This window comes from Cherax quadricarinatus, chromosome 30, assembly GCF_038502225.1.
Source record: "Cherax quadricarinatus isolate ZL_2023a chromosome 30, ASM3850222v1, whole genome shotgun sequence".
Classification (NCBI taxonomy): domain Eukaryota; kingdom Metazoa; phylum Arthropoda; class Malacostraca; order Decapoda; family Parastacidae; genus Cherax; species Cherax quadricarinatus.
The window spans coordinates 23,808,214-23,833,658 of NC_091321.1; the positions used below are offsets into that span (position 1 = coordinate 23,808,214).

A 25,445-nucleotide genomic window follows, 5' to 3' on the forward strand; every position below is an offset into this window, starting at 1 on the left:
CCCGTGGGTTAGAGCGTCGTGGAATTTTCGCTCACCATAAGGCGGGCTAAAACAACACGGGTTCGATCCCCCGGCTAGTCGCAGAGTTGTTTTATATATGTAATATATATATATATATATATATAATATATATAATATATATATATATATATATATATATATATATATATATATATATATATATATATAATATATATATATATATATGTCGTGCCGAATATGTAAAACTGGTCAATTAGCAAGAACTCATTTAAAATTAAGTCCTTTCTAAAATTTTCTCTTATACGTTTAAAGATATATTTTTTCATTAATGTTGATGTAAAAATTTATAATTTTGCACCAAAAGGAACTTAGAAAATTTACCTAACCCTTATTATAACAAGAGGAATTTATTTTAGCCTAACCCAACTAAATATATTTTAGATTTGTTTACAATAATTTAATACTAAACAAACACAGTGAAATATATTTTTTTCGTTAGGTTCAGAATGATTTTGGCGAAATTATTGCATACACAATTTTCACTTGTCCTATATGGCAAGATGAGCGTTGCTATTTAAGCCAAGATCGCAAGTTCTGCCTATTCGGCACGACACACACACACACAATATATATATTTTTTTTTATTATCACACTGGCCGATTCCCACCAAGGCAGGGTGGCCCGAAAAAGAAAAACTTTCACCATCATTCACTCCATCACTGTCTTGCCAGAAGGGTGCTTTACACTACAGTTTTTAAACTGCAACATTAACACCCCTCCTTCAGAGTGCAGGCACTGTACTTCCCATCTCCAGGACTCAAGTCCGGCCTGCCGGTTTCCCTGAACCCTTTCATAAATGTTACTTTGCTCACACTCCAACAGCACGTCAAGTATTAAAAACCATTTGTCTCCATTCACTCCTATCAAACACGCTCACGCATGCCTGCTGGAAGTCCAAGCCCCTCGCACACAAAACCTCCTTTACCCCCTCCCTCCAACCTTTCCTAGGCCGACCCCTACCCCGCCTTCCTTCCACTACAGACTGATACACTCTTGAAGTTATTCTGTTTCGCTCCATTCTCTCCACATGTCCGAACCACCTCAACAACCCTTCCTCAGCCCTCTGGACAACAGTTTTGGTAATCCCGCACCTCCTCCTAACTTCCAAACTACGAATTCTCTGCATTATATTCACACCACACATTGCCCTCAGACATGACATCTCCACTGCCTCCAGCCTTCTCCTCGCTGCAACATTCATCACCCATGCTTCACACCCATATAAGAGCGTTGGTAAAACTATACTCTCATACATTCCCCTCTTTGCCTCCAAGGACAAAGTTCTTAGTCTCCACAGACTCCTAAGTGCACCACTCACCCTTTTCCCCTCATCAATTCTATGATTCACCTCATCTTTCATAGACCCATCCGCTGACACGTCCACTCCCAAATATCTGAATACATTCACCTCCTCCATACTCTCTCCCTCCAATCTGATATCCAATCTTTCATCACCTAATCTTTTTATCCTCATAACCTTACTCTTTCCTGTATTCACTTTCAATTTTCTTCTTTTGCACACCCTACCAAATTCATCCACCAATCTCTGCAACTCCTCTTCAGAATCTCCCAAGAGCACAGTGTCATCAGCAAAGAGCAACTGTGTCAACTCCCACTTTATGTGTGATTCTTTATCTTTTAACTCCACGCCTCTTGCCAAGACCCTCGCATTTACTTCTCTTACAACCCCATCTATAAATATATTAAACAACCACGGTGACATCACACATCCTTGTCTAAGGCCTACTTTTACTGGGAAATAATTTCCCTCTTTCCTACATACTCTAACTTGAGCCTCACTATCCTCGTAAAAGCTCTTCACTGCTTTCAGTAACCTACCTCCTACACCATACATCTGCAACATCTGCCACATTGCCCCCCTATCCACCCTGTCATACGCCTTTTCCAAATCCATAAATGCCACAAAGACCTCTTTAGCCTTATCTAAATACTGTTCACTTATATGTTTCACTGTAAACACCTGGTCCACACACCCCCTACCTTTCCTAAAGTCTCCTTGTTCATCTGCTATCCTATTCTCCGTCTTACTCTTAATTCTTTCAATAATAACTCTACCATACACTTTGCCAGGTATACTCAACAGACTTATCCCCCTATAATTTTTGCACTCTCTTTTATCCCCTTTGCCTTTATACAAAGGAACTATGCATGCTCTCTGCCAATCCCTAGGTACCTTACCCTCTTCCATACATTTATTAAATAATTGCACCAACCACTCCAAAACTATATCCCCACCTGCTTTTAACATTTCTATCTTTATCCCATCAATCCCGGCTGCCTTACCCCCTTTCATTTTACCTACTGCCTCACGAACTTCCCCCACACTCACAACTGGCTCTTCCTCACTCCTACAAGATGTTATTCCTCCTTGCCCTATACACGAAATCACAGCTTCCCTATCTTCATCAACATTTAACAATTCCTCAAAATATTCCCTCCATCTTCCCAATACCTCTAACTCTCCATTTAATAACTCTCCTCTCCTATTTTTAACTGACAAATCCATTTGTTCTCTAGGCTTTCTTAACTTGTTAATCTCACTCCAAAACTTTTTCTTATTTTCAACAAAATTTGTTGATAACATCTCACCCACTCTCTCATTTGCTCTCTTTTTACATTGCTTCACCACTCTCTTAACCTCTCTCTTTTTCTCCATATACTCTTCCCTCCTTGCATCACTTCTACTTTGTAAAAACTTCTCATATGCTAACTTTTTCTCCCATACTACTCTCTTCACATCATCATTCCACCAATCGTTCCTCTTCCCTCCCGCACCCACTTTCCTGTAACCACAAACTTCTGCTGAACACTCTAACACTACATTTTTAAACCTACCCCATACCTCTTCGATCCCATTGCCTATGCTCTCATTAGCCCATCTATCCTCCAATAGCTGTTTATATCTTACCCTAACTGCCTCCTCTTTTAGTTTATAAACCTTCACCTCTCTCTTCCCTGATGCTTCTATTCTCCTTGTATCCCATCTACCTTTTACTCTCAGTGTAGCTACAACTAGAAAGTGATCTGATATATCTGTGGCCCCTCTATAAACATGTACATCCTGAAGTCTACTCAACAGTCTTTTATCTACCAATACATAATCCAACAAACTACTGTCATTTCGCCCTACATCGTATCTTGTATACTTATTTATCCTCTTTTTCTTAAAATATTTATTACCTATAACTAAACCCCTTTCTATACAAAGTTCAATCAAAGGGCTCCCATTATCATTTACACCTGGCACCCCAAACTTACCTACCACACCCTCTCTAAAAGTTTCTCCTACTTTAGCATTCAGGTCCCCTACCACAATTACTCTCTCACTTGGTTCAAAGGCTCCTATACATTCACTTAACATCTCCCAAAATCTCTCTCTCTCCTCTGCATTCATCTCTTCTCCAGGTGCATACACGCTTATTATGACCCACTTCTCGCATCCAACCTTTACTTTAATCCACATAATTCTTGAATTTACACATTCATATTCTCTTTTCTCCTTCCATAACTGATCATTCAACATTACTGCTACCCCTTCCTTTGCTCCAACTTTCTCAGATACTCCAGATTTAATCCCATTTATTTCCCCCCACCGAAACTCCCCTACCCCCTTCAGCTTTGTTTCGCTTAGAGCCAGGACATCCAACTTCTTTTCATTCATAACATCAGCAATCATCTGTTTCTTGTCATCCGCACTACATCCACGCACATTTAAGCATCCCAGTTTTATAAAGTTTTTCTTCTTCTCTTTTTTAGTAAATGTCTACAGGAGAAGGGGTTACTAGCCCATTGCTCCCGGCATTTTAGTCGCCTCATACGACACGCATGGCTTACGGAGGAAAGATTCTTTTCCACTTCCCCATGGACAATAGAAGAAATAAAGAGGAACAAGAACTATTTAGAAAAAGGAGAAAAACCTAGATGTATGTATATATATATGCATGTGCATGTCTGTGAAGTGTGACCAAAGTGTAAGTAGGAGTAGCAAGATATCCCTGTTATCTAGCGTGTTCATGAGACAGAAAAAGAAACCAGGAATCCTACCATCATGCAAAACAGTTACAGGTTTCTCTTTCACAGTCATCTGGCAGGACGGTAGTACTTCCCTGGGTGGTTGCTGTCTACCAACCTACTACCTATATATATATATATATATATATATATATATATATATATATATATATATATATATATATATATATATATATATATATATATATATATATATATATAACTTGAAAAAGGTCTGCAACCTATTTTTAAAATGAGACCCTTCAAAAAAATAGTGCGGGGTCAGAGAAATAGGATTAGTTAGGTCCAGTTCTGCGTTTTTTTTTTTTATTATTATTCGTTCAGGTGACTCTGAAAGAACTGCTGTCTTTCCCCTCCCCTACGGAAAAAAAATGATCCTAACATGCACAATCATTGAAAATTTGAGGTCAATCAGAAGGGGAATTCTGAAGCAATCCCACCCAAACAGAAAAGCGATGAAAATAAAATAAAAATAAGTGAGACTAATATAGGTATTCTCACTGTCAGCAGAAAGATTACAAGACTCCTGAAGAAATTATTTATGTTAAAGCAAAATTGGGCAATAATAATGATTTTAGAATAAAATTGGGCAATTGAGTATTTCTTAAAGTGAGGTAGAATTATCGAGGACAAGTTATGGCTAGTTTACAATAAAATAAGATAGAACAGTGATTTATTTACCTTAAGGCAATATTTTCCGAAAACAAAGTTAAAGTGTACAGGCGGAAGCGTATTCAGAGTGAAGTGATTACCAGGATGTAAATATTGGACAGGCCTTCACGAAAAAAAACTTCAGAATAATAGCTAGAAGTAACAGGGGTCAGTATTGGCAGAGGTTTTTTGTTTAATGAGATAAAACTAGATAGCAAAGTTAAAACACAATACTATCGCCAAATACTTTGAAGCCGATTCTGATTACTTAATATGAGAAACAACTACGAAGAGCCCGTTACCTTATGTAGCATCATACATCTTATTAAAGAACGAAAAAAAGACGTAGGAATAATAATGGCACACTACTGAAGGAAGCCTCAATAAGCACCGGGGCAGTAAGTAAATAAAACCAGAATCTCTGGCTTAATTAATAGATCAAATGGATTTCAATTCCAGAAAGTCGGTCTCACTTTGTGTTAAGTCATTCAGGTGTAATATTCTCAAGTATTGTATCCTGAATTCTTCACGATGTTTCGTAAAGGCTTTTGACACACTGGAGAGTGCTCAGTGCCCAGCGACAAAGATAACATCTAACGAGGCAAATCGTATGAAACAGATTCAGAAAGCTGAATTCAATCTCCTAATGAAGAGAATGACAGCATTCAATCTAACAGAAGAGCGTGGCATTCATCATTCTGATCAGCACTAAAATATTGCACAAACATAATACTAAAGAGTAATTTTAAACACACAGGTGATCAATGTTACTCCAGACAAACTATTTGTTCTTTAAGCAAGTGGTAAATATATGGAACTGGTCGACATTATTTTTTTTTAATTCACATTTACCCTTAACCCGCTTAAGTCAATCAGAGCGAGTGAAGGCTCGATCCTTCGTCTGCCTAGAGCGACACACACACATTACCCACCATTTACTGCACAACAGAAACACTCCTATATATAATGTATACATTTAAAAACATCTTGGGTATATAGTCTTCCATAAAGTCACAATTTTCCGCGGCTTGAAAGCCCTCCGTGAATCAACATATTTTAAGACCCCAAAAATGTTAGTTTATTTCCCTTGAATACGTTAACACATGACGTCATGAGGGCAGTAAGTGTAGCGTTAGGGAAGCAAATGTAGTATTGTATCAGAGGGAAGTGTGTCATGGGGAAAGTGTCTCATAACTGAAGTGCGTCATGGAGAGGTGTGTCATGGGCAATTGTGTCATGAGGGAAGTGTGTCATGAGGGAAGTGTGCGTCATGAAGGAAGTGTGCGTCATGAAGGCAGTGTGTCATGAGGGAAGTATGTGTCATGAGGGGAGTGCGTGTCATAAAGGCAGTGTGTCATGAGAGAAGTGTGAGTCATAAAGGCAGTGTCATGATAGGTGTGTGTCATAAAGGCAGTGTGTCAAGAGGGAAGTGTGTCATAAAGGCAGTGTCATGAGGGAAGTGTGTGTCATAAAGGCAGTGTGTCATGAGGGAAGTGTCATAAAGGCAGTGTGTTATGAGGGAAGTGTGGTCATAAAGGCAGTGTGTCATGAGGGAAGTGTGTGATAAAGGAAATGTATTATGAGGGAAGTGTGTGCCATGAAGCAGTATACATCACTACATGTCTCTCTCTCATCCCTAGACAAACTGAAGGCGGAGATGGCCATCCATGTTCACTTGGACACCCTCAAGCGCGTGGAGATCTTCCAGAACACAGAGGCGGGTTTCCTTTGTGAACTGGTGCTGCACCTCCGCCCAGTACTCTTCTCTCCCGGTGACTACATCTGTAGAAAAGGTGCGTCTGCTACTTCTGTAGGGAGGTAAGCCTTCTGTAGGAACTGGTGCTACACCTCAGTCCAGTACTCTTCTCTCCCGGTGACTACATCTGTAGAAAAAGTGCGTCTACTACTGCTGTAGGGAGGTAAGCCTGCTGTAGGAACTGTGTGTTGCACCTTTAGCCACTATTCTTCTCTACCTGTGACTACACACATAAGAAAATAAAATACATCAGTTACTGGTGTAGGGAGGTAGGTTTCCTGGCTGAACCGATGGTACACTTCTACCCAGTACTCGGCGGTCTCAGGGTGTATACTTTTTATTTTTAGAAATATTACGTCAGTTACTGGTGAGTAGAGAATTTTAGAGCTGAGCATCTGCTATGATACACTTGACTGACTACAATGTACTCATAATCTCTCTCATAAACTTCATAACAAAACATTTGTTTCACATGTAGAGTGATTTACTGCAAAGTCTGAAGTAATGTTAAAACATTACCCTCTTGAAGGAAGGATTTGCTACTGGGCTCAAGCTTCGGGGTCGAGTCAACCTTCCAAATAGAGAACAACGCCACTTCCTTTGTAACACACACATACACGCTCTTGGAGAAGGTTTCAAACCCAGCCCTTCCCACTCATATATATGTATGTCCAACTGGTGATCTGTACTAAGCTCAGTGGTGATCTGTACTTAGCTTTGTCAAAACATGACTAATGTGCTCTCTGGGACCTCACGGCTCGGTCCTACAGAGTCTAATATCGTCTACAAAGGATGATACACTGCTATCTATGATTTATATCTGTAGGAAATATGAACTGGAAAAATGAAAAGAACAAGAACTGTGCCTTGGGGAACAAATCTTCACTTATGCAGACTCTTTGTTCACTGTCGCTCTTTGTTCATTATCACACTTTCTTCAACATTACTCTTTGTTCAGCATCACTCTTTGTTCACCATCACTCTTTGTTCACGATCACTTTGTTCACCATCACTCTTTGTTCACTATCATTTTGTTCAGCAACACTCTTTGTTCCTTAACACTCTTTGTTCACTATCATTTTGTTCAGCAACACTCTTTGTTCCTTAACACTCTTTGTTCACCATCACTCTTTGTTCACTATCATTTTGTTCAGCAACACTCTTTGTTCCTTAACACTCTTTGTTCACCATCACTCTTTGTTCACTATTACTCTCTGGCATTTATCTGTTACAAAGTTTAACATTCATCTGCCCACAATTCCAGTTATTCCTCTTGTGCGTATTGTGTGCGCTGTTGCGTCATGGTCGCACTTTTCCAAGGCATTTGCAAAGTCTGTTTAGACTGCATTTGCATTTGACTTGCCTTACGCTGCATCCAAGTCCACGTTGTAATGATGCGGCAGTTGTGAGAGGCAGAAGCAAAGCTGTTACAAACCCATGCTGTTGTACCTAGTGTAAATATTGTGATTCCTTGTGATTACCAACTGTGTTTCTTTAAACTATTTAAAAGTGTTATTTGGCAAGGTTCTTGGACAGATGGGAATAGGAGACGCATGCGCGAGCACACACACACTTGTTGATTCTCTGAACCGTTTATGTACACGTACGTGTACATAAACGGTTCAGAGAATCAACAAGTTGATAAATTAAGACACATGTGCAACACATGTATCTTTACGATACCCAAGTGCTGCACATGTGTGTAATTCATCAACGGAAGTACACACACACACACACACACACACACACACACACACACACACACACACACACACACACACACACACACAGGATCCATATATAGCTTTAAGAAGAGGTATGATAAAGCTCATGGAGCAGGAAGAGTGAACCTAGTAGCGACCAGTGAAGAGGCGGGGCCAAGAGCTATGAATCGACCCATGCAACCACAATTAGGTGAGTACATACACACACACACACACGGGAGTTTAATATAATAACAATATCCTTGTTTTCTACAAGGTACACAGTCCTAGCTGACAACAATGACATACTACTGTATAGAAAGTCGCTTGTTATGCAGAGCATTTCGGGCAAATTAGAGTCACTTTTTGTCCCGGGATGCGACCCACACCAGTCAACTAACATCCAGGTACCCATTATTACTGATGGGTGAACATGGACAACCGGGGTTAGGAAACATGCCCAATGTTTCTACCCTCGCCGGGAATCGAACCCGAACACTCACAGCGTGAAGCGAGAGCTTTAGCCACCAGGCCACGGGCCACAGTGGTATGTATGTATATATGTATATAATTCGTTTCGCTTAGCTTCGCTAAACATATGCTTGATAAACTAAAATACCAGGACCTCGAGCCTTAATTTCCACTCCTTCAAACGAGGGACTATGGTCCTTAGAATCTAATTGGAAGGGAAGGTGAGGCCAGCGAGTCTGGATAGTAACTAGGTAGATGAAATGACCCACGCACATCAGTGTGTGTCAGAGTATCATGGGGTGTATCACGGGGTGTGTCCTAGGGTATGTCGTGGGGTGTCATGGGGTGTCATGGGGTGTGTCATAGGGTGTCATGGGGTGCATATCATAATGCAAGCATTATAGGGTGCGGATCATAGTGCATTACAGGATGCGCATCATAGCGCATTACAAGATGCGCATCATAGGGTACACATCACAGAGTGCACGCCATACGGGTGTGTATATGCTCTGTAAAAAAAAAGGAAAAAAAATTGATGCATTTTCGAGATCTGCCATACTCTACTAAAGTAGCCAAGATCTTCCCAGCAGAGAATCTCGGAGCTGTCTCTACCTCGTAAAGTGGGATGAGGCTAGCTACACCCCATCATAAAGGAGGATCTGTATAGACGTCTTAGCCTAGAATCACGACGAAGTCTAACAACACCTTCGATACCACAGTAAGAGTCTACGTCATGACAAATGGGAGAACTAGTGAGAGATCTAGATACTAGGCTCACTGTGGTAGAACTAGTGAGAGATCTAGATACTAGGATCAACGTGGGAGAACTAGTGAGAGATGTAGACACTAGGATAAACATGAATATGCATACAGCATTACCATTAATAATAATAATAATAATAATAATAATAATAATAATAATAATAATAATAATAATAATGCACGTGTCATACATATAAACATTAATGGACACCTCATGATGTAGAATGAGGCTAGCTAGACTCATCATAAAGGAGGACCTATATAGGCATGTTATCCTAGAATCAATGTTCACTTGCTTTATAACGTCTTGGCTAAGCTGTTGTGCAATACACTGAAGTCTTCAGCGTAGCAACATTTCAGACCAAGTTAATCTAAGCGAACACTGCCGTCTTGGACTGAAGAAGCCCATGGTGTGCGAAACGTCCCCTAAATACAAGCTCTCCATACGTTGCAAACGTTGCAAACTCTGTCTGACTTTTTTGTGTTATCGTAGATACTTAACACATATGCTGCTATGTATGACAATCTATGTATCTGTATTTGTGTATACCTGAATAAACTTACTTAGGTTAGGTAAGATTTGTCAGGAAACAGGACAAGTGTTTACTGACGCGGGTTTTAGTCATATGATGACCCGCAGCTGGATCTTTTGGTCATCTGACCGAGACCTTCCACTGGCTTACCCTTCTATCCTTTTAAAAATTATGGTTATAATTTTTTATATTTAAATGTATCTTTTATGTTTGTCTTCGTCTGTACAAGATACTTTGTGTTACACATGTTAAAAACCTAGGAATAATACTGCAATAATAATGATAATAATAATAATAATAATAATAATAATAATAATAATAATAATAATAATAGCATAATTTTCACATTGCCATTATCATACTAACTAGATGATAGAAGAATTTCATGTATATGAGAGTATGTAAATTATGTCTCGGTAATTCCCGTAATTCTTTTCTTTTTGCATGCTCAGTTTTTTGGGAAAAAAAACTGATATCCAGGAAGGCGGGGTAGGGGTCGGCCTAGGAAGGGTTGGAGGGAGGGGGTAAAGGAGGTTTTGTGTGCGAGGGGCTTGGACTTCCAGCAGGCATGCGTGAGCGTGTTTGATAGGAGTGAATGGAGACAAATGGTTTTTAATACTTGACGTGCTGTTGGAGTGTGAGCAAAGTAATATTTATGAAGGGGTTCAGGGAAACCGGCAGGCCGGACTTGAGTCCTGGAGATGGGAAGTACAGTGCCTGCACTCTGAAGGAGGGGTGTTAATGTTGCAGTTTAAAAACTGTAGTGTAAAGCACCCTTCTGGCAAGACAGTGATGGAGTGAATGATGGTGAAAGTTTTTCTTTTTCGGGCCACCCTGCCTTGGTGGGAATCGGCCGGTGTGATAATAAAAAAAAAAAAAAAAAAAATATCATTAAAATTCAAAAATGCATATGCATATATGTATCATCTCATTATCAAAATAAAAAATACATTAGTAAGCATCACACACACACACACACACACACACACACACACACACACACAGCAAAGAGGCGGGAGCCAGGAGCTATGACTCGACCCCTGCAACCAAATACAGGCCACACAAACCGTCTGTAGACACAAGTATAGTCCACACATGCAATACCCACACTAATCCACCTGAGACATATCCCTACCCATATTAACCTACATGAAACACACTAACACTGTCACGACCCACACTAACCCGTGTGCAAGCAATTATACCCACCATTACCCACACTAACCCGTGTGCAAGCAATTATACCCACCATTACCCACACTAACCCCTGTGCAAGCAATTATACCCACCATTACCCACACTAACCCCTGTGCAAGCAATTATACCCACCATTACCCACACTAACCCCTGTGCAAGCAATTATACCCACCATTACCCACACTAACCCGTGTGCAAGCAATTATACCCACCATTACCCACACTAACCCGTGAGCAAGCAATTATAGCCACCATTACCCACACTAACCCGTGAGCAAGCAATTATACTCACCATTACCCACACTAACCCGTGTGCAAGCAATTATACCCGCCATTACCCAAACTAACCCGTGTGCAAGCAATTATACCCACCATTACCCACACTAACCCGTGTGTAAGCAATTATACCCACACTAACCCGTGTGTAAGCAATTATACCTACCATTACCCACACTAACCCGTGTGTAAGCAATTATACCTACCATTACCCACACTAACCCCTGTGCAAGCAATTATACCCACCATTACCCACACTAACCCGTGTGCAAGCAATTATACCCACCATTACCCACACTAACCCGTGTGTAAGCAATTATACCCACACTAACCCGTGTGTAAGCAATTATACCTACCATTACCCACACTAACCCGTGTGTAAGCAATTATACCTACCATTACCCACACTAACCCCTGTGCAAGCAATTATACCCACCATTACCCACACTAACCCGTGTGCAAGCAATTATACCCACCATTACCCACACTGACCCGTGTGCAAGCAATTATACCTACCATTACCCACACTAACCCGTGTGTAAGCAATTACACCCACCATTACCCACACTAACCCCTGTGCAAGCAATTATACCTACCATTACCCACACTAACCCGTGTGCAAGCAATTATACCTACCATTACCCACACTGACCCGTGTGCAAGCAATTATACCTACCATTACCCACACTAACCCGTGTGCAAGCAGTTATACCTACCATTACCCACACTAACCCCTGTGCAAGCAATTATACCCATTACCCACAGTAACCCGTGTGTAGGCAATTATACCTACCATTACCCACACTAACCCCTGTGCAAGCAATTATACCCACCATTACCCACACTAACCCGTGTGCAAGCAATTATACCCACCATTACCCACACTAACCCCTGTGCAAGCAATTATACCTACCATTACCCACACTAACCCATGTGCAAGCAATTATACCCACCATTACCCACACTAACCCGTGTGCAAGCAATTATACCCACCATTACCCACACTAACCCCTGTGCAAGCAATTATACCTACCATTACCCACACTAACCCATGTGCAAGCAATTATACCCACCATTACCCACACTAACCCGTGTGCAAGCAATTATACCCACCATTACCCACACTAACCCGTGTGCAAGCAATTATACCTACCATTACCCACACTAACCCCTGTGCAAGCAGTTCCTACCATTACCCACACTAACCCATGTGCAAGCAATTATACCCACCATTACCCACACTAACCCGTGTGCAAGCAATTATACCCACCATTACCCACACTAACCCCTGTGCAAGCAATTATACCTACCATTACCCACACTAACCCGTGTGCAAGCAATTATACCCACCATTAAACACACTAACCCCTGTGCAAGCAATTACACCCACCATTACCCACACTAACCCCTGTGCAAGCAATTACACCCACCATTACCCACACTAACCCCTGTGCAAGCAATTAAACCCACCATTACCCACACTAACCCGTGTGCAAGCAATTATACCCATCATTACCCACACTAACCCGTGTGCAAGCAATTATACCTACCATTACCCACACTAACCCGTGTGCAAGCAATTATACCCACCATTACCCACACTAACCCCTGTGCAAGCAATTATACCCACACTAACCCGTGTGTAAGCAATTATACCTACCATTACCCACACAAACCCCTGTGCAAGCAATTATACCTACCATTAGCCACACTAACCCGTGTGTAAGCAATTATACCCATCATTAGCCACACTAACCCGTGTGCAAGTAATTATCGCCACCATTAGCCACACTAACTAGTCTGGACGCCCACAGGGGAGGTAGGCAAGGAGATGTACATCGTCAACAGAGGTAAACTTCACGTAGTTGCGGACAACGGCAAGACGATGTTAGCCACACTTAAGGCCGGCTCCTACTTCGGCGAGATCTCCATCCTCAACATGGGCACTGCAGGTCAGGTTTGTTGACTCCTGCTAGTTCTAGCTTGTTCTAGATCTAGCTTGCTCTAGTTCCAGCTCTCTCTAGTTCTAGCCTGCTCAAGTTCTAGCTCTATCTAGTTTTAGCTTACTCTAGATCTAGCTCTATCTAGCTCTAGCTTGTTCTAGTTTTAGCTCTATCTAGCTCTAGCTTGTTCTAGTTATAGCTCTATCTAGTTCTAGCTTACTCTAGGTCTAGCTCTATCTAGTTCTAGCTCCCTCTAGTTCTATCTCTGTCAATTATTTAGCAACTGTTCCATCACCATACTTCATATCACATAATATATTTCTATTATTCCCCCAAAATTATAAAAAAGGAGCTAACCCCCCCCCCCCCCAAAAAAAAAAAAAAAGTAATCATTTGTGTAAAAATTTCTTTTTTTTTCACATACTTATCGCAGCTGAAAATTTCAGGAGCTCTAATTGTTGTTTAGGTTCTTTGTGTAGTTTTCATTCTTAGAAAAACCTACATTACACACTTTTATACTTAAAGAATATATTATATAATTCTAAGTGTTTGTGAATAAATTATAGTGAAAAGTGGAGCTTTGTGCGCTAAAACATTTTTCAAAGCCTTTTTAAAAAAAAAATGGCAACTTCGTAACAAGTTGAATATTTAAAAAACTAAATTTGCTCCTCCACAGAGTATACTCGAAATGTTTATGTAAATTTTTATAGAAACATTTATCTAATCATGTAAACATTTATATAAATATTTATATGAACGTTTATTATATACATATAAAATTGTAAACGTTTAAATTTGTGCTTGACTTTTAATATATGCTATTGAGGCCTTGGGAAATATTGTTACCCTGACCCTGACCCACCCTGGCCCTGACCTAACTCTGACCCACCCTGGCCCTGACCTAACTGACCCACCCTGGCCCTGACCTAACTCTGACCCACCCTGGCCCTGACCTAACTCTGACCCACCCTGGCCCTGACCTAACTCTGACCCACCCTGGCCCTGACCTAACTCTGACCCACCCTGGCCCTGACCTAACTCTGACCCACCCTGGCCCTGACCTAACTCTGACCCACCCTGGCCCTGACCTAACTCTGACCCACCCTGGCCCTGACCTAACCCTGACCCACCCTGGCCCTGACCTAACTCTGACCCACCCTGGCCCTGACCTAACTCTGACCCACCCTGGCCCTGACCTAACTCTGACCCACCCTGGCCCTGACCTAACTCTGACCCACCCTGGCCCTGACCTAACCATGACCCACCCTGGCCCTGACCTAACTCTGACCCACCCTGGCCCTGACCTAACTCTGACCCACCCTGGCCCTGACCTAACCATGACCCACCCTGGCCCTGACCTAACCATGACCCACCCTGGCCCTGACCTAACTCTGACCCACCCTGGCCCTGACCTAACCATGACCCACCCTGGCCCTGACCTAACTCTGACCCACCCTGGCCCTGACCTAACTCTGACCCACCCTGGCCCTGACCTAACTCTGACCCACCCTGGCCCTGACCTAACTCTGACCCACCCTGGCCCTGACCTAACTCTGACCCACCCTGGCCCTGACCTAACTCTGACCCACCCTGGCCCTGACCTAACTCTGACCCACCCTGGCCCTGACCTAACTCTGACCCACCCTGGCCCTGACCTAACTCTGACCCACCCTGGCCCTGACCTAACCATGACCCACCCTGGCCCTGACCTAACTCTGACCCACCCTGGCCCTGACCTAACCATGACCCACCCTGGCCCTGACCTAACTCTGACCCACCCTGGCCCTGACCTAACCATGACCCACCCTGGCCCTGACCTAACCGACCCAGCCTGGCCCTGACCTAACCATGACCCACCCTGGCCCTGACCTAACCATGACCCACCCTGGCCCTGACCTAACTCTGACCCACCCTGGCCCTGACCTAACCATGACCCACCCTGGCCCTGACATAACCATGACCCACCCTGGCCCTGACCTAACCATGACCCACCCTGGCCCTGACCTAACCATGACCCACCCTGGCCCTGACCTAACTCTGACCCACCCTGGCCCTGACCTAACTCTGACCCACCCTGGCCCTGACCTAACCGACCCAGCCTGGCCCTGACATAAACCCTGACCCATCCTGGCCCTGACTTAACCCTGACCCAGCCTGGCCCTGACTTAAACCCTGACCCATCCTGGCCCTGACTTAACCCTGACCCAGCCTGGCCCTGACTTAAACCCTGACCCATCCTGGCCCTGACTTAACCCTGACCCAGCCTAGCCCTGACCCACCTGGCTCTGGCTCACCTTACCCCTGACCTAACCCTGACCCACCCTGGCCCTGACCTAACTCTGACCCACCCTGTTCCTGACCTATCCCTAACCCACCCTGGGTCTGACCTGACTCATCCTTGTTTTGACTTGACCTACCCTTACTCTGATCTGACCCATCATAGCCCTAAAGTGACCCACCCTGACTCAGATGGTCCACAATGACCTAACGCTGACCCACCCTGGCCCTGACCTGACCCATCCTTGTTTTGACTTGACCTACTCTTACCCTGATCTGACCCATCATAACCCTAAAGTGACCCACCCTGGCTCAGATGACCCACAATGACCTAACTTGCTGACCAACCCTGATTTTATGGCCAACCATGAATGTGTGACCCTTGACCTTGCACACTCAGACTTGAACCACTGGCCTGACATGACCAAACCCGAGTGTATTCACTCCTCACCAGACTCATCCTTACTTGACCCATCCATGATCTAACCCACCCTGATAAATCTCATTTTGACCTAAAGGACTCACGTTGACCTCCTTACCCGCTGACCCACCCTAACCCACTCTACACCCCCTTTCCAACTCACCCTACACCCCAGTCCAACCCACCCTACACCCCACTTCCAACCCACCCTACACCCCTTTCCAACCCACCCTACACCTATTTCTAACCCAACCCTACACCTCTTTCCAACCCACCATACACTTTCCAACCCACCCTACACCTCTTTCCAACCCACCCTACACCTCTTTCTAACCCAACCCTACACCTCTTTCCAACCCACCCTACGCCCCTTTCCAACCCACCCTACACCTCTTTCCAGCCCACACTACACCCCATTTCCAACCCACCCTACACCCGTTTCCAACCCACCCTACACCCTTTCCAACCCACCCTACACCGTTTCCAACCCACCCTACGCCCCTTTCCAAACCACTTTAAATCCTTTACCAACCTACCCGACACCCCTTTCCAACCCACCCTACATCCCTTTCCAACCCACCCTACATCCCCTTTCCAATCCACCCTACATCCCCTTTCCAACCCACCCTACATCCCCTTTCCAACTCACGCTAAATCCTTTTCCAACCCATCCTACACCCCGTTTCCAACCCAGCCTACATCCCCTTTTCAACCCACACTACACCCCTTTCCAATTCACCCTACACCCCCTTTCCAACCTAGTCTTAAACCCTCTTCCAACCTACCCTACTAGCATTTCCAACCCGCCCTACATCCGTTTCAGACCCACCCATTGACTGCCTTGTAACCCAATTAAATTACATATACATTAATGTCACATGCTTGGTTACATATAACATCTGCTATTGTATTCCCAGGTGACCTTTGTATCAAAGACCACAATATTAATGCTACTTTATCTGACTTTTTTGGGGTTATCCTAGGTAATTTACACATATGTTACTATGCACGATAATGTGTAATTGTATTTATGTGTACCTGTACCTACATAAACTTACTTATTTACTTACTAACGCCAGGACAACACAGTATGCAGAACAAACTTATATTGGGAGAATGTTTCGCTTTGTGTAGGGCATGTTTGGCTGTGTAGAAAATATAATGCAGAAGATATAATGATACCGATAATACGGATGAAAGAACACAAATGCATACACTTAGGACATCTAACACAGTCTGGTCGACCAAGGTAGCACCAGACGAGCCTGGCCCATAACCGAGCTTCTAGAGTATAAAACTCTCGGAACTCAAAGGTATATTTTATTGGTTAGGCTTGGATCCTGGGACCTTGGTCACTCCAAATGATACTAGAGAATGTATGTATAATGTTCGCCAAGACAGTAGTCCTGGCACGGGTCTCAATCTTGCGATGACCCGTCTGATACTAGAGAATGAGAGAACACACCATATATAGTGGAGAAAGCAGGTCATTATTGATGATCAGGTGAAGGCGTCAGGTCATGTAACATTCGTGTTACCTAGCAATCGGGAATCAGCGTGTAGTAGTATCACGTGCAGAGGTACAGTAGTTGAGATGGTGTACTTGCCAGCTCTCTGTTCTAGTGCTGGTAATAACAGTTAAAGATACTGGAGTAGAGTGGCGCCTGTCAGAGTTGGATTCTCTGTAGATCAGCTCTGCTTTGCCCCAGTTCATGAGATGTTCCTCTTTAGATCTATGCATGACAAGCATTTTTGGTGTCTCGGCTGCATGCAGTTTTCTATTCTCGGATCCGCCTATAAAGATTTCTTTGTTTCTCCTACACAGATCTGGTTGCACCTTCCACATGGTATTGTATACATGCCTGCTGCACTGTTTGGTTTGGTAAAGGGATCTTTCCTTGAGGTGCGGTCTTTGATGGTAGACGTGGTAGCTTTGCGGTTGTTCCTTCTTGAAACGGTCTCTGATGTTGTTAACTACTTCTCCAGAAGAGCTAGGAATCCAGGTTTTTTGGTGTGGTGTTGTTGGCAGAGCTGAGTATTTTCATAGCTCTGCGTTTGTAATCTTGTATGAAGTATGGAGGAAAGCGTTAGCGTGTAAAGGCATGGGTGATGAACTGGAATTGTTCCTCTAAATATAATCTTGGCCAACAACTTCATGGAAACTCAGAGACTTGAGGTTTTCGCAATAATATTCATAATAGTCACATTGTTTAGATATGTCGATGACACTGTGGTCATATGTCTCGGAAGTCTCAACGTTCAAGACTCATAAGATCAACAACACTGAACCAATCAAATTTACTCTAACTAAAAAACAAAAGACAGACTATCATTTCCGTATGTTCTAATAGGCAGACCACCGAAAAAGACACCAAGAGAGGCGGGTCATTGGGTTTTTCCTTAGAGCTATCCGTATCTCCAGTTTAGGATTCTTAGAAGAATTCCAGTACATTACCTGTACCATCACACGATTGCACTTCGTTCCCTGCTTTATACAAGATTGCAAACGTAGAGCTATGAAAATACCGAATTCTACTAACAATGCCACCACCAAGAAACCCAGACTTTACCTGGGAAAGTAGCCAACAACACAAGACCCTTTCAAGAAGAAACATCTCCATAACTACCATGACCAAGTCTTCCATCAGAGACCTCATCTGGAAGAAAAATCCCTTTGACAAACCAATGAATCAGGCGTGTACATAATACCATGTGGAGGGTGCAACAAGATGTATGTAGGACAAACAGGAAGAAATGCTTCTACACGGGTCCGAGAGTGCAAATATTCATGCGAATGAAATGCCAAAAATGCTTGTATCTTGCGTAGATCTAACCGGAACAAGTAGAACTGATCTACAGAGATAAGAGCCACTGTATTGAAGCACTTTTAATTACTTCCACCAACACCACCTCAACTGCCCCTACACACGTACTGCTCCATGCTGAGTCCCTGCTGCCACCTGACACGACTATTAAATGACTTGGCGTCTTCACCTGATCACTAGCGACCTGCTTTTTTCATTCTATATGCTGTGTTCTCTCATTCTCTAGAATCACTTGGAGTGACCAAGGTCCCAGGACTGAAACATATCCAGTAAAGATGTTCCAATTATATGCACTTGTGTCCTTTCATCCTTCTCAGATCATGTTTCACTGTGTCAAGCTTTATCAAATTGTTTCTCTGTGTAAAGCTTTATAAAGTCATATTACACTCTGTGGAGAACTTTATCATGTTTTAGCTTTCAGAGCTCTATCAAATAATTTTTCACTATGTTGAACTTTATCATGTTTTGCGCTGTGAGGAGCTTAATCATGATCGAAGGATCAAGCCTCCACGAAGCCTAGCGTTGAATACCCGCTTCATGAGCAAAATAATAATAATAATAATAATAATAATAATAATAATAATAATAATAATAATACATTGGTATTTATCGTTAATATTAAGATACTTATTTTCCCCCAAAAATGTGTCATGTTTTTTTTTTGTAAATACTGTCGAAATAAAACTAATAATAATTGTCACTGAAGCGTCAACTAGAACACACTTGCTCCCATCTACTTCACTGATTTACTTGTATTTAAGAGTTAGTAATCGTTGCCTTACAATTAATATCCATAGTGCTAGTTCCTTTGAAGGTATGTATGTAAACAGAGGACAGCATTCATCTTCAGTCTGTTATTTTTATCACTTTTTTTTTTCAAATTTATATTATTATTATTATAATCAAGGGGGAAGCACTAAACCCGTAGGATTATACAGCGCCTATGGGGGGATGGAAGGCATTCAGGCTTAATTCAGGGAACTGGAGCACAGATCCAACTGGAGCACAGATCCAACTGGAGCACAGATCCAATTCCCTAGATCAAGAGACCCTCACCAGCGTCAAGGAGCCTTCCTTGAGGAGTTCAAATTTATAGTTAGGCATTTTATATTTCTTCCAGACCCTCTGCTGAATGTTTAACAATATATTCATCGATGAAGATAAATGGTATAAAATACCGAAACGATTGAAAAAGACACAAATACAGTATAATGCATAATGTCAATAAAATATCGCATTATACTGCATCTGTGTCTACTTTTCCAATATAATCACCGCCTTACAGATGTCTTCTCAGCTCAGGCTGAAAGAGTTCATTACCTGAAGTACGAATCCCAACCCGAGTGATGGAATATCGCAAAAAAAAAAAAAAAAAAAAAGAAATTGCTGGCAATTATTCCCACAATGTAATTATCCGATTGAATAGGGTTGGAGCACATTTTTTTCATTACACTCTATTGTGTTCAACAACAATATATATTAACGGTACACAAATAACCTGTACATAGGAGAGAGAGGCTTATGACTACGTTTCGGTCCGACTTGGACTATTGTGCCTTTTGTGTTCTTTCTAAATATTAACAGAAATAAGTAACAGACTTTTTTTTAGTTATCCTAGGTAATTTACACATATGCTGCTATGTATGGTAATTTATGTAACTGTATATATGTGTACCTGTACCTGAAAAACTTAATAATGGTGTTGTGGTGGTGTTCAGGCAACAGACGGACGGCGTCGGTGCGATCTGTGGGTTACAGCGACCTCTTCGTGCTCTCCAAGAAGGACATGTGGGACGTGCTGAAGGAGTACCCCGCAGCCAGGGTCAGACTAGAGGCCATCGCCGCCAAGAGATTAGAAAAGTACAAAAAAGCGCCGCTGGAGAAAGGTTGGTGGTGGAAGTCAGGAGAGAGTCAGTCAGGAGGGGAGGTTACATTCTCTCTCTCTCCTTTTTTTTCTATTATATTATTCAACTTTTTGTGACTTATGCATTTATTATTCTGTCCGTCTGTCTGGGCCGACCATGACCATGTTAAGAGTAGAACCTGAGAAACTGAGGGATTTTCTCCGTTGTCGCTAACTTTCTGATATTGCTTGTTTCACAACACACACACACACACACACACACACACACACACACACACACACACACACACACACACACACACACACACACACACTATTAGTTTGCAACAAGACTAGTCCCGGAGCTAAGGGGTATGTCCTACGAGGAAAGGTTAAGGAAAATCGGCCTGACAACACTGAAAGACAGGAGAGATAGGGGGGATATGATAACGACATATAAAATACTGAGAGGAATCGACAAGGTGGACAGACAGGATGTTTCAGAAATGGGACACAACAACAAGGGTCACAGTTGGAAGCTGAAGACATAGATGAACAACAGGGATGTTAGGAAGTATTTCTTCAGTCACAGAGTTGTCAGGGAGTGGAATAGTCTAGGAAGTGATGTAGTGGAGGCAGGATCTACACATAGCTTTAAGGAGAGGTATGATAAAGCACACGGAGCGGTGGAGTGACCGAGTAACGGCCAATGAAGAGGCGGGGCCAGGAGCTGAGTCGACCCCTGCAACGACAACTAGGAGAGTACACACACACACAAACTTGCCGCCTTCTCCTGCCAAACAAGTGACAATCGTCTCACTAAAATGATCAGCTGTTTTATTTTGCGGTAATTTTGTGAAACAACCGACATATTATTTGGCGGGAAATTTGTGTAACATTTGACAAATTAAACTTGACTTAAATAATTCGTCTGGCGTGCATGGATGGAATCGAATGTGTTTTTGGTATATTGTCATCGATACAGTTCAAAACTATTTTTTTTTTTCGTCAAACAAAATACCGCATTACCTCCACCTTAGTCTACGAATGGTCCCGGCTATAACTTTATCAATTGTTAAAAAAAAAGCCTAAAACAAACAAAAGGTAAACATTAACAAGATGACCCGCAGCTGGAGCTGTTGGTCATCTGACCGAAGCTTTCCACTGGCTTACCAGTCTACCCCTTTAAAAATTATGGTTATGATCATAATAAGTTTTTAACAATAATGCGTACGGACATACACAGAAACACATTTAAAACAAGCTCTCAGAAAATATATTTAAAGTGGAACTAAAAAGACTAATTTCTTGGTGTTGTTTACTGATCAGTCAGAGGCTGGTGGTCTCATGATGGCTGACTGTGGAAGTCTTCACAGCAATTAAGTTCTCTCAGTCTCTCAGTTTGTCTAGTCTAGCGGTCAGTTTTTGACTCCAGTTCAAACTAAGAGTTCATTAGCGTTGACAAAAACATTGACTATCAAATTATTTCACTTTACCAGCTTCGTTTTAGGTTTTAAGCTACTTTGGTTACACAGGGATTATTAATCCCTGTATAACCAAAAATAATCTCGATGCTTTTAAGTAGATCTGCAGATTAAATTATGATTCCAGGTCTATTTTAATATATTTTGTTAATAGTGTATATAATATGACTGTACAAGATAAACACATACTCAATCCTACTTCCCATTTAACATATTAGTCAAACATACAGTTAGTCTGCCAGTGCATGTTAGCGTTCCGCCTCGCCCTGCCTGCCTGCCTCTCCTCTCCTCTCCTCTCCCTTCCATCATTCACACCTGCATGAACAACAAGACTTAATAGTTGAGTTTAATTTTCGCCCAGGTCAATGTATGCAAGCATGTGATTTCTGAGTACTTATTTTACGCTGGTTATGCCACTGAGATAAACCCCGTGTGTGTATCTTCATCACTCTTTGTCCTCTTAGAGTCCGTGACACATTTGATGTCACCTCCTGCATGATCACGTTTCTTCATTTTCTTTGATAGTTTAGCAGAGACTCGTCTGTTCTCTTTCATGAGGAAATAAAAGTCTGTTTTCTTTCACAAGTTAACAAAGTCTGTTTTCTTTCACAAGTTAACAGTGTCGGTATTCTCTCATGGGTTAACATGGCGTCCTTTGTTTCCCTTTGACTAGCCAATTCATGCTTGATATTTTGATATATTGTGTGGTATATCTTGTTCAATGTTTTCCTTTTTCATTTATTTATTTTATAATGCGAGGTGAGGGCGCCGTCTGTGCCTGGCTGCCCCGCGAGCCCCACTGTAAGCGTTTCTCTCTTTCTCTCTCCCCACTAGACGTGACCACCCTCCACCACCACTACCACCACCACCTACGACCCCAACACCACCAGCACTACCCACCGCCTGAGCCAATCCCCACTCCTATCCCCACCCCCCCTCGACCTCTCACTTCCACACTCCCTGTTGCAGCCGCCATGGGTAGAAGTAGTTCCACCCCTGGTCTGGTCGAGTCCACAGGCAGAGTCCCCTTAGAAGAGATGTGGTTACCGCCAGTCCCTCCAGTGAAGCTACCCCCTCCTTGTCACACACCTGGCTACAGTCCTGCCACCAGTCCCAGGTGAGGTCATTACTGTCACATACCTGGCTACAGTCCTGCCACCAGTCCCAGGTGAGCTAATTAGAGAATTTACTACAATAAAAATCTGAAATTATAAACACTAACAAAAAGCTAACAAAGTTATAAAGTAGAAACAGTTTGATTATAATTTAACTAAAACCCAAAGCCTGTGTGGAGCATTCATTGCAAGGCATGCTATACAGTTTGTGTGGAACCTACACACAATGTTTGATCAGCCTGGCCAATGTTCTCCTGCTGGAGAGTGAATCACAGGTCACCAGACATGGAGACTGGTTTAGTAAGTTACTTGTATAAAGTATAAATGATTAGGATAACAAGAAATTCCTCTTCGGAAAAAAGAAACATCTATTTTTTATACCAGCCTACAGAAGACTGCATTCTCAACAAGTATTATTTACACTATCCTGAGTGATAGAGTTACAGAGTACAGGTGGGTCCGGTTTTACAGTGCTTCGCTTTACAGCGTTTTGCTAATGCAGCGGCTTTCAATTATACCCATTCTTCATTTATTCAGACTTCCTACTTACTATAAGCTAAGGTCGAAAATATTTTAAGTAATGTGTGTACTGTACATGTATTTTTAGGCCCAGCTCTATTGCTCACCTAATACATGATTTTCGCTTTACATCAGCAGCCCTGTAACCTGTTATATAAGCGGGGCCCTCCTGTATTATGACTCCCCACCCCCGGAATATGTCATCTAGTCTAGTATCCAAGAAAGATTGTTCATTATAGTCAGTAACTGATTACAGGAACCTCAGTCCAAAAACTACTCCCAACGGATTTTCCTTCCCTGCCCTCGATGACCTTTTGCAAACAAAGTTTTTCCCCACCTTGCATTTACTTCAAAGATTCTGTCCCATACCTCAGACAGATGGAAGAATTGACAGTCTATTATACTTCCAGTGATAATAAAGGTTCTAGACAATGACTTCTGACCCCAAATCAAGAAAGATTATCTGTCCCAAGCTCATCAAAAATGCTAGACGTACACAATTTAATGACAGTCTCCGGACATACCCTTAAATTGCTAAGCATGAGAAAGCACAAAATGTATGAGCTAAGAATAAACAAGATTAAAAACTATAAATTTTCAAAGAAACAAATCTAGTTTCTGCCTTATGGCGTAACTCAAGAGTTTTCACAACCGACGAATGAAAATTAGCAGTTACTCAAAATTTGACAATCTACGTCTACAAATGCAAAACGATTTTTTATCAATTTACCAGCTTAAATAGATTTTTCATTTTTTTTTTTGTTACTGTTGCTCCTTTAATTCAACAGCTTAAGGGAGATGCCTCATATGACTGGACATATAGTATTTAAAAAAAAAAGCTTATCAAAAGCAAGATTAAAGTTACGTCCGTACTTTTTAAAAATTCCAAATATCACAATGTTGCCTACGTTCACTCGGAACAGAAGAGACAGATGGTAAATATGAGCTCAGTCTAGGATATTTATCACCTAAGAGGGAAAGAACTTTTATTCACTGAACAAGATGCTTTAGTTTTTGTTGTAGCTTTGGCTCATTATATAAATATAATTTACCAGCACCAGATCAGTGTTTACACTGATCACTTACCCTTTACTGCAAGATTAACCATTCAAGATTAAATCATTGTATTTTATTACATTCCTGGACAGTAAAATGTTGTCACTGATGTATTGTTTAGGAATGTATCTGTTGCTGCTGATGATTTTCCCTTCATCTTCAGGATACTGAGAAAGTCAAATGCAAGATCCAATCTGATTACCCGTGAATAATTTCAACTAAGAACTTCCAGAGTTAGTGACTCTTTGATAATCCATTTTAATTACTTCCTGAGTCTCAGTAGTTTTATGTGATTTAAATAAATTTTGGTAAGCTTACTTGATTGCTGGCAGTATGTCATGCACATACTGTTAGTTCACCTGTTTTTAGCTTTCTTAAGTGACTATAGTTTTACATAGTTGTAATTAAGGTTTTACAAGAATATTATTCAATTCCGTATTCTTAGAATTATTTATAAAATTGTGTATATGCTGCAAGTGGGAGGGGGTTAGTACTACCTATCTCATACAAGTGTGTCC

The 25,445-nt window shown here is 42.0% G+C and overlaps 1 protein-coding gene across 5 annotated transcripts in view; it reads left to right on the top strand.

Annotated features, from left to right (window-relative positions):
* LOC128692507 (cyclic nucleotide-gated channel alpha-3) overlaps nt 1–25,445 on the top strand; it is a 1,073,829-nt gene that overhangs the window by 1,027,827 nt on the left and 20,557 nt on the right. For 3 of the 5 annotated variants that reach the window (XM_070089998.1, XM_070089996.1, XM_070089999.1), the window contains exons 5-8: nt 6,387–6,539; nt 13,259–13,396; nt 20,629–20,796; nt 23,072–23,354. In XM_070089998.1, the coding sequence (XP_069946099.1) occupies nt 6,387–6,539; nt 13,259–13,396; nt 20,629–20,796; nt 23,072–23,354 (742 nt within the window). Of the gene's footprint in view, nt 1–6,386; nt 6,540–13,258; nt 13,397–20,628; nt 20,797–23,071; nt 23,406–25,445 lie in introns of all 5 variants that reach the window. The other 2 variants (XM_070090000.1, XM_070089997.1) reach the window with 2 other exon arrangements.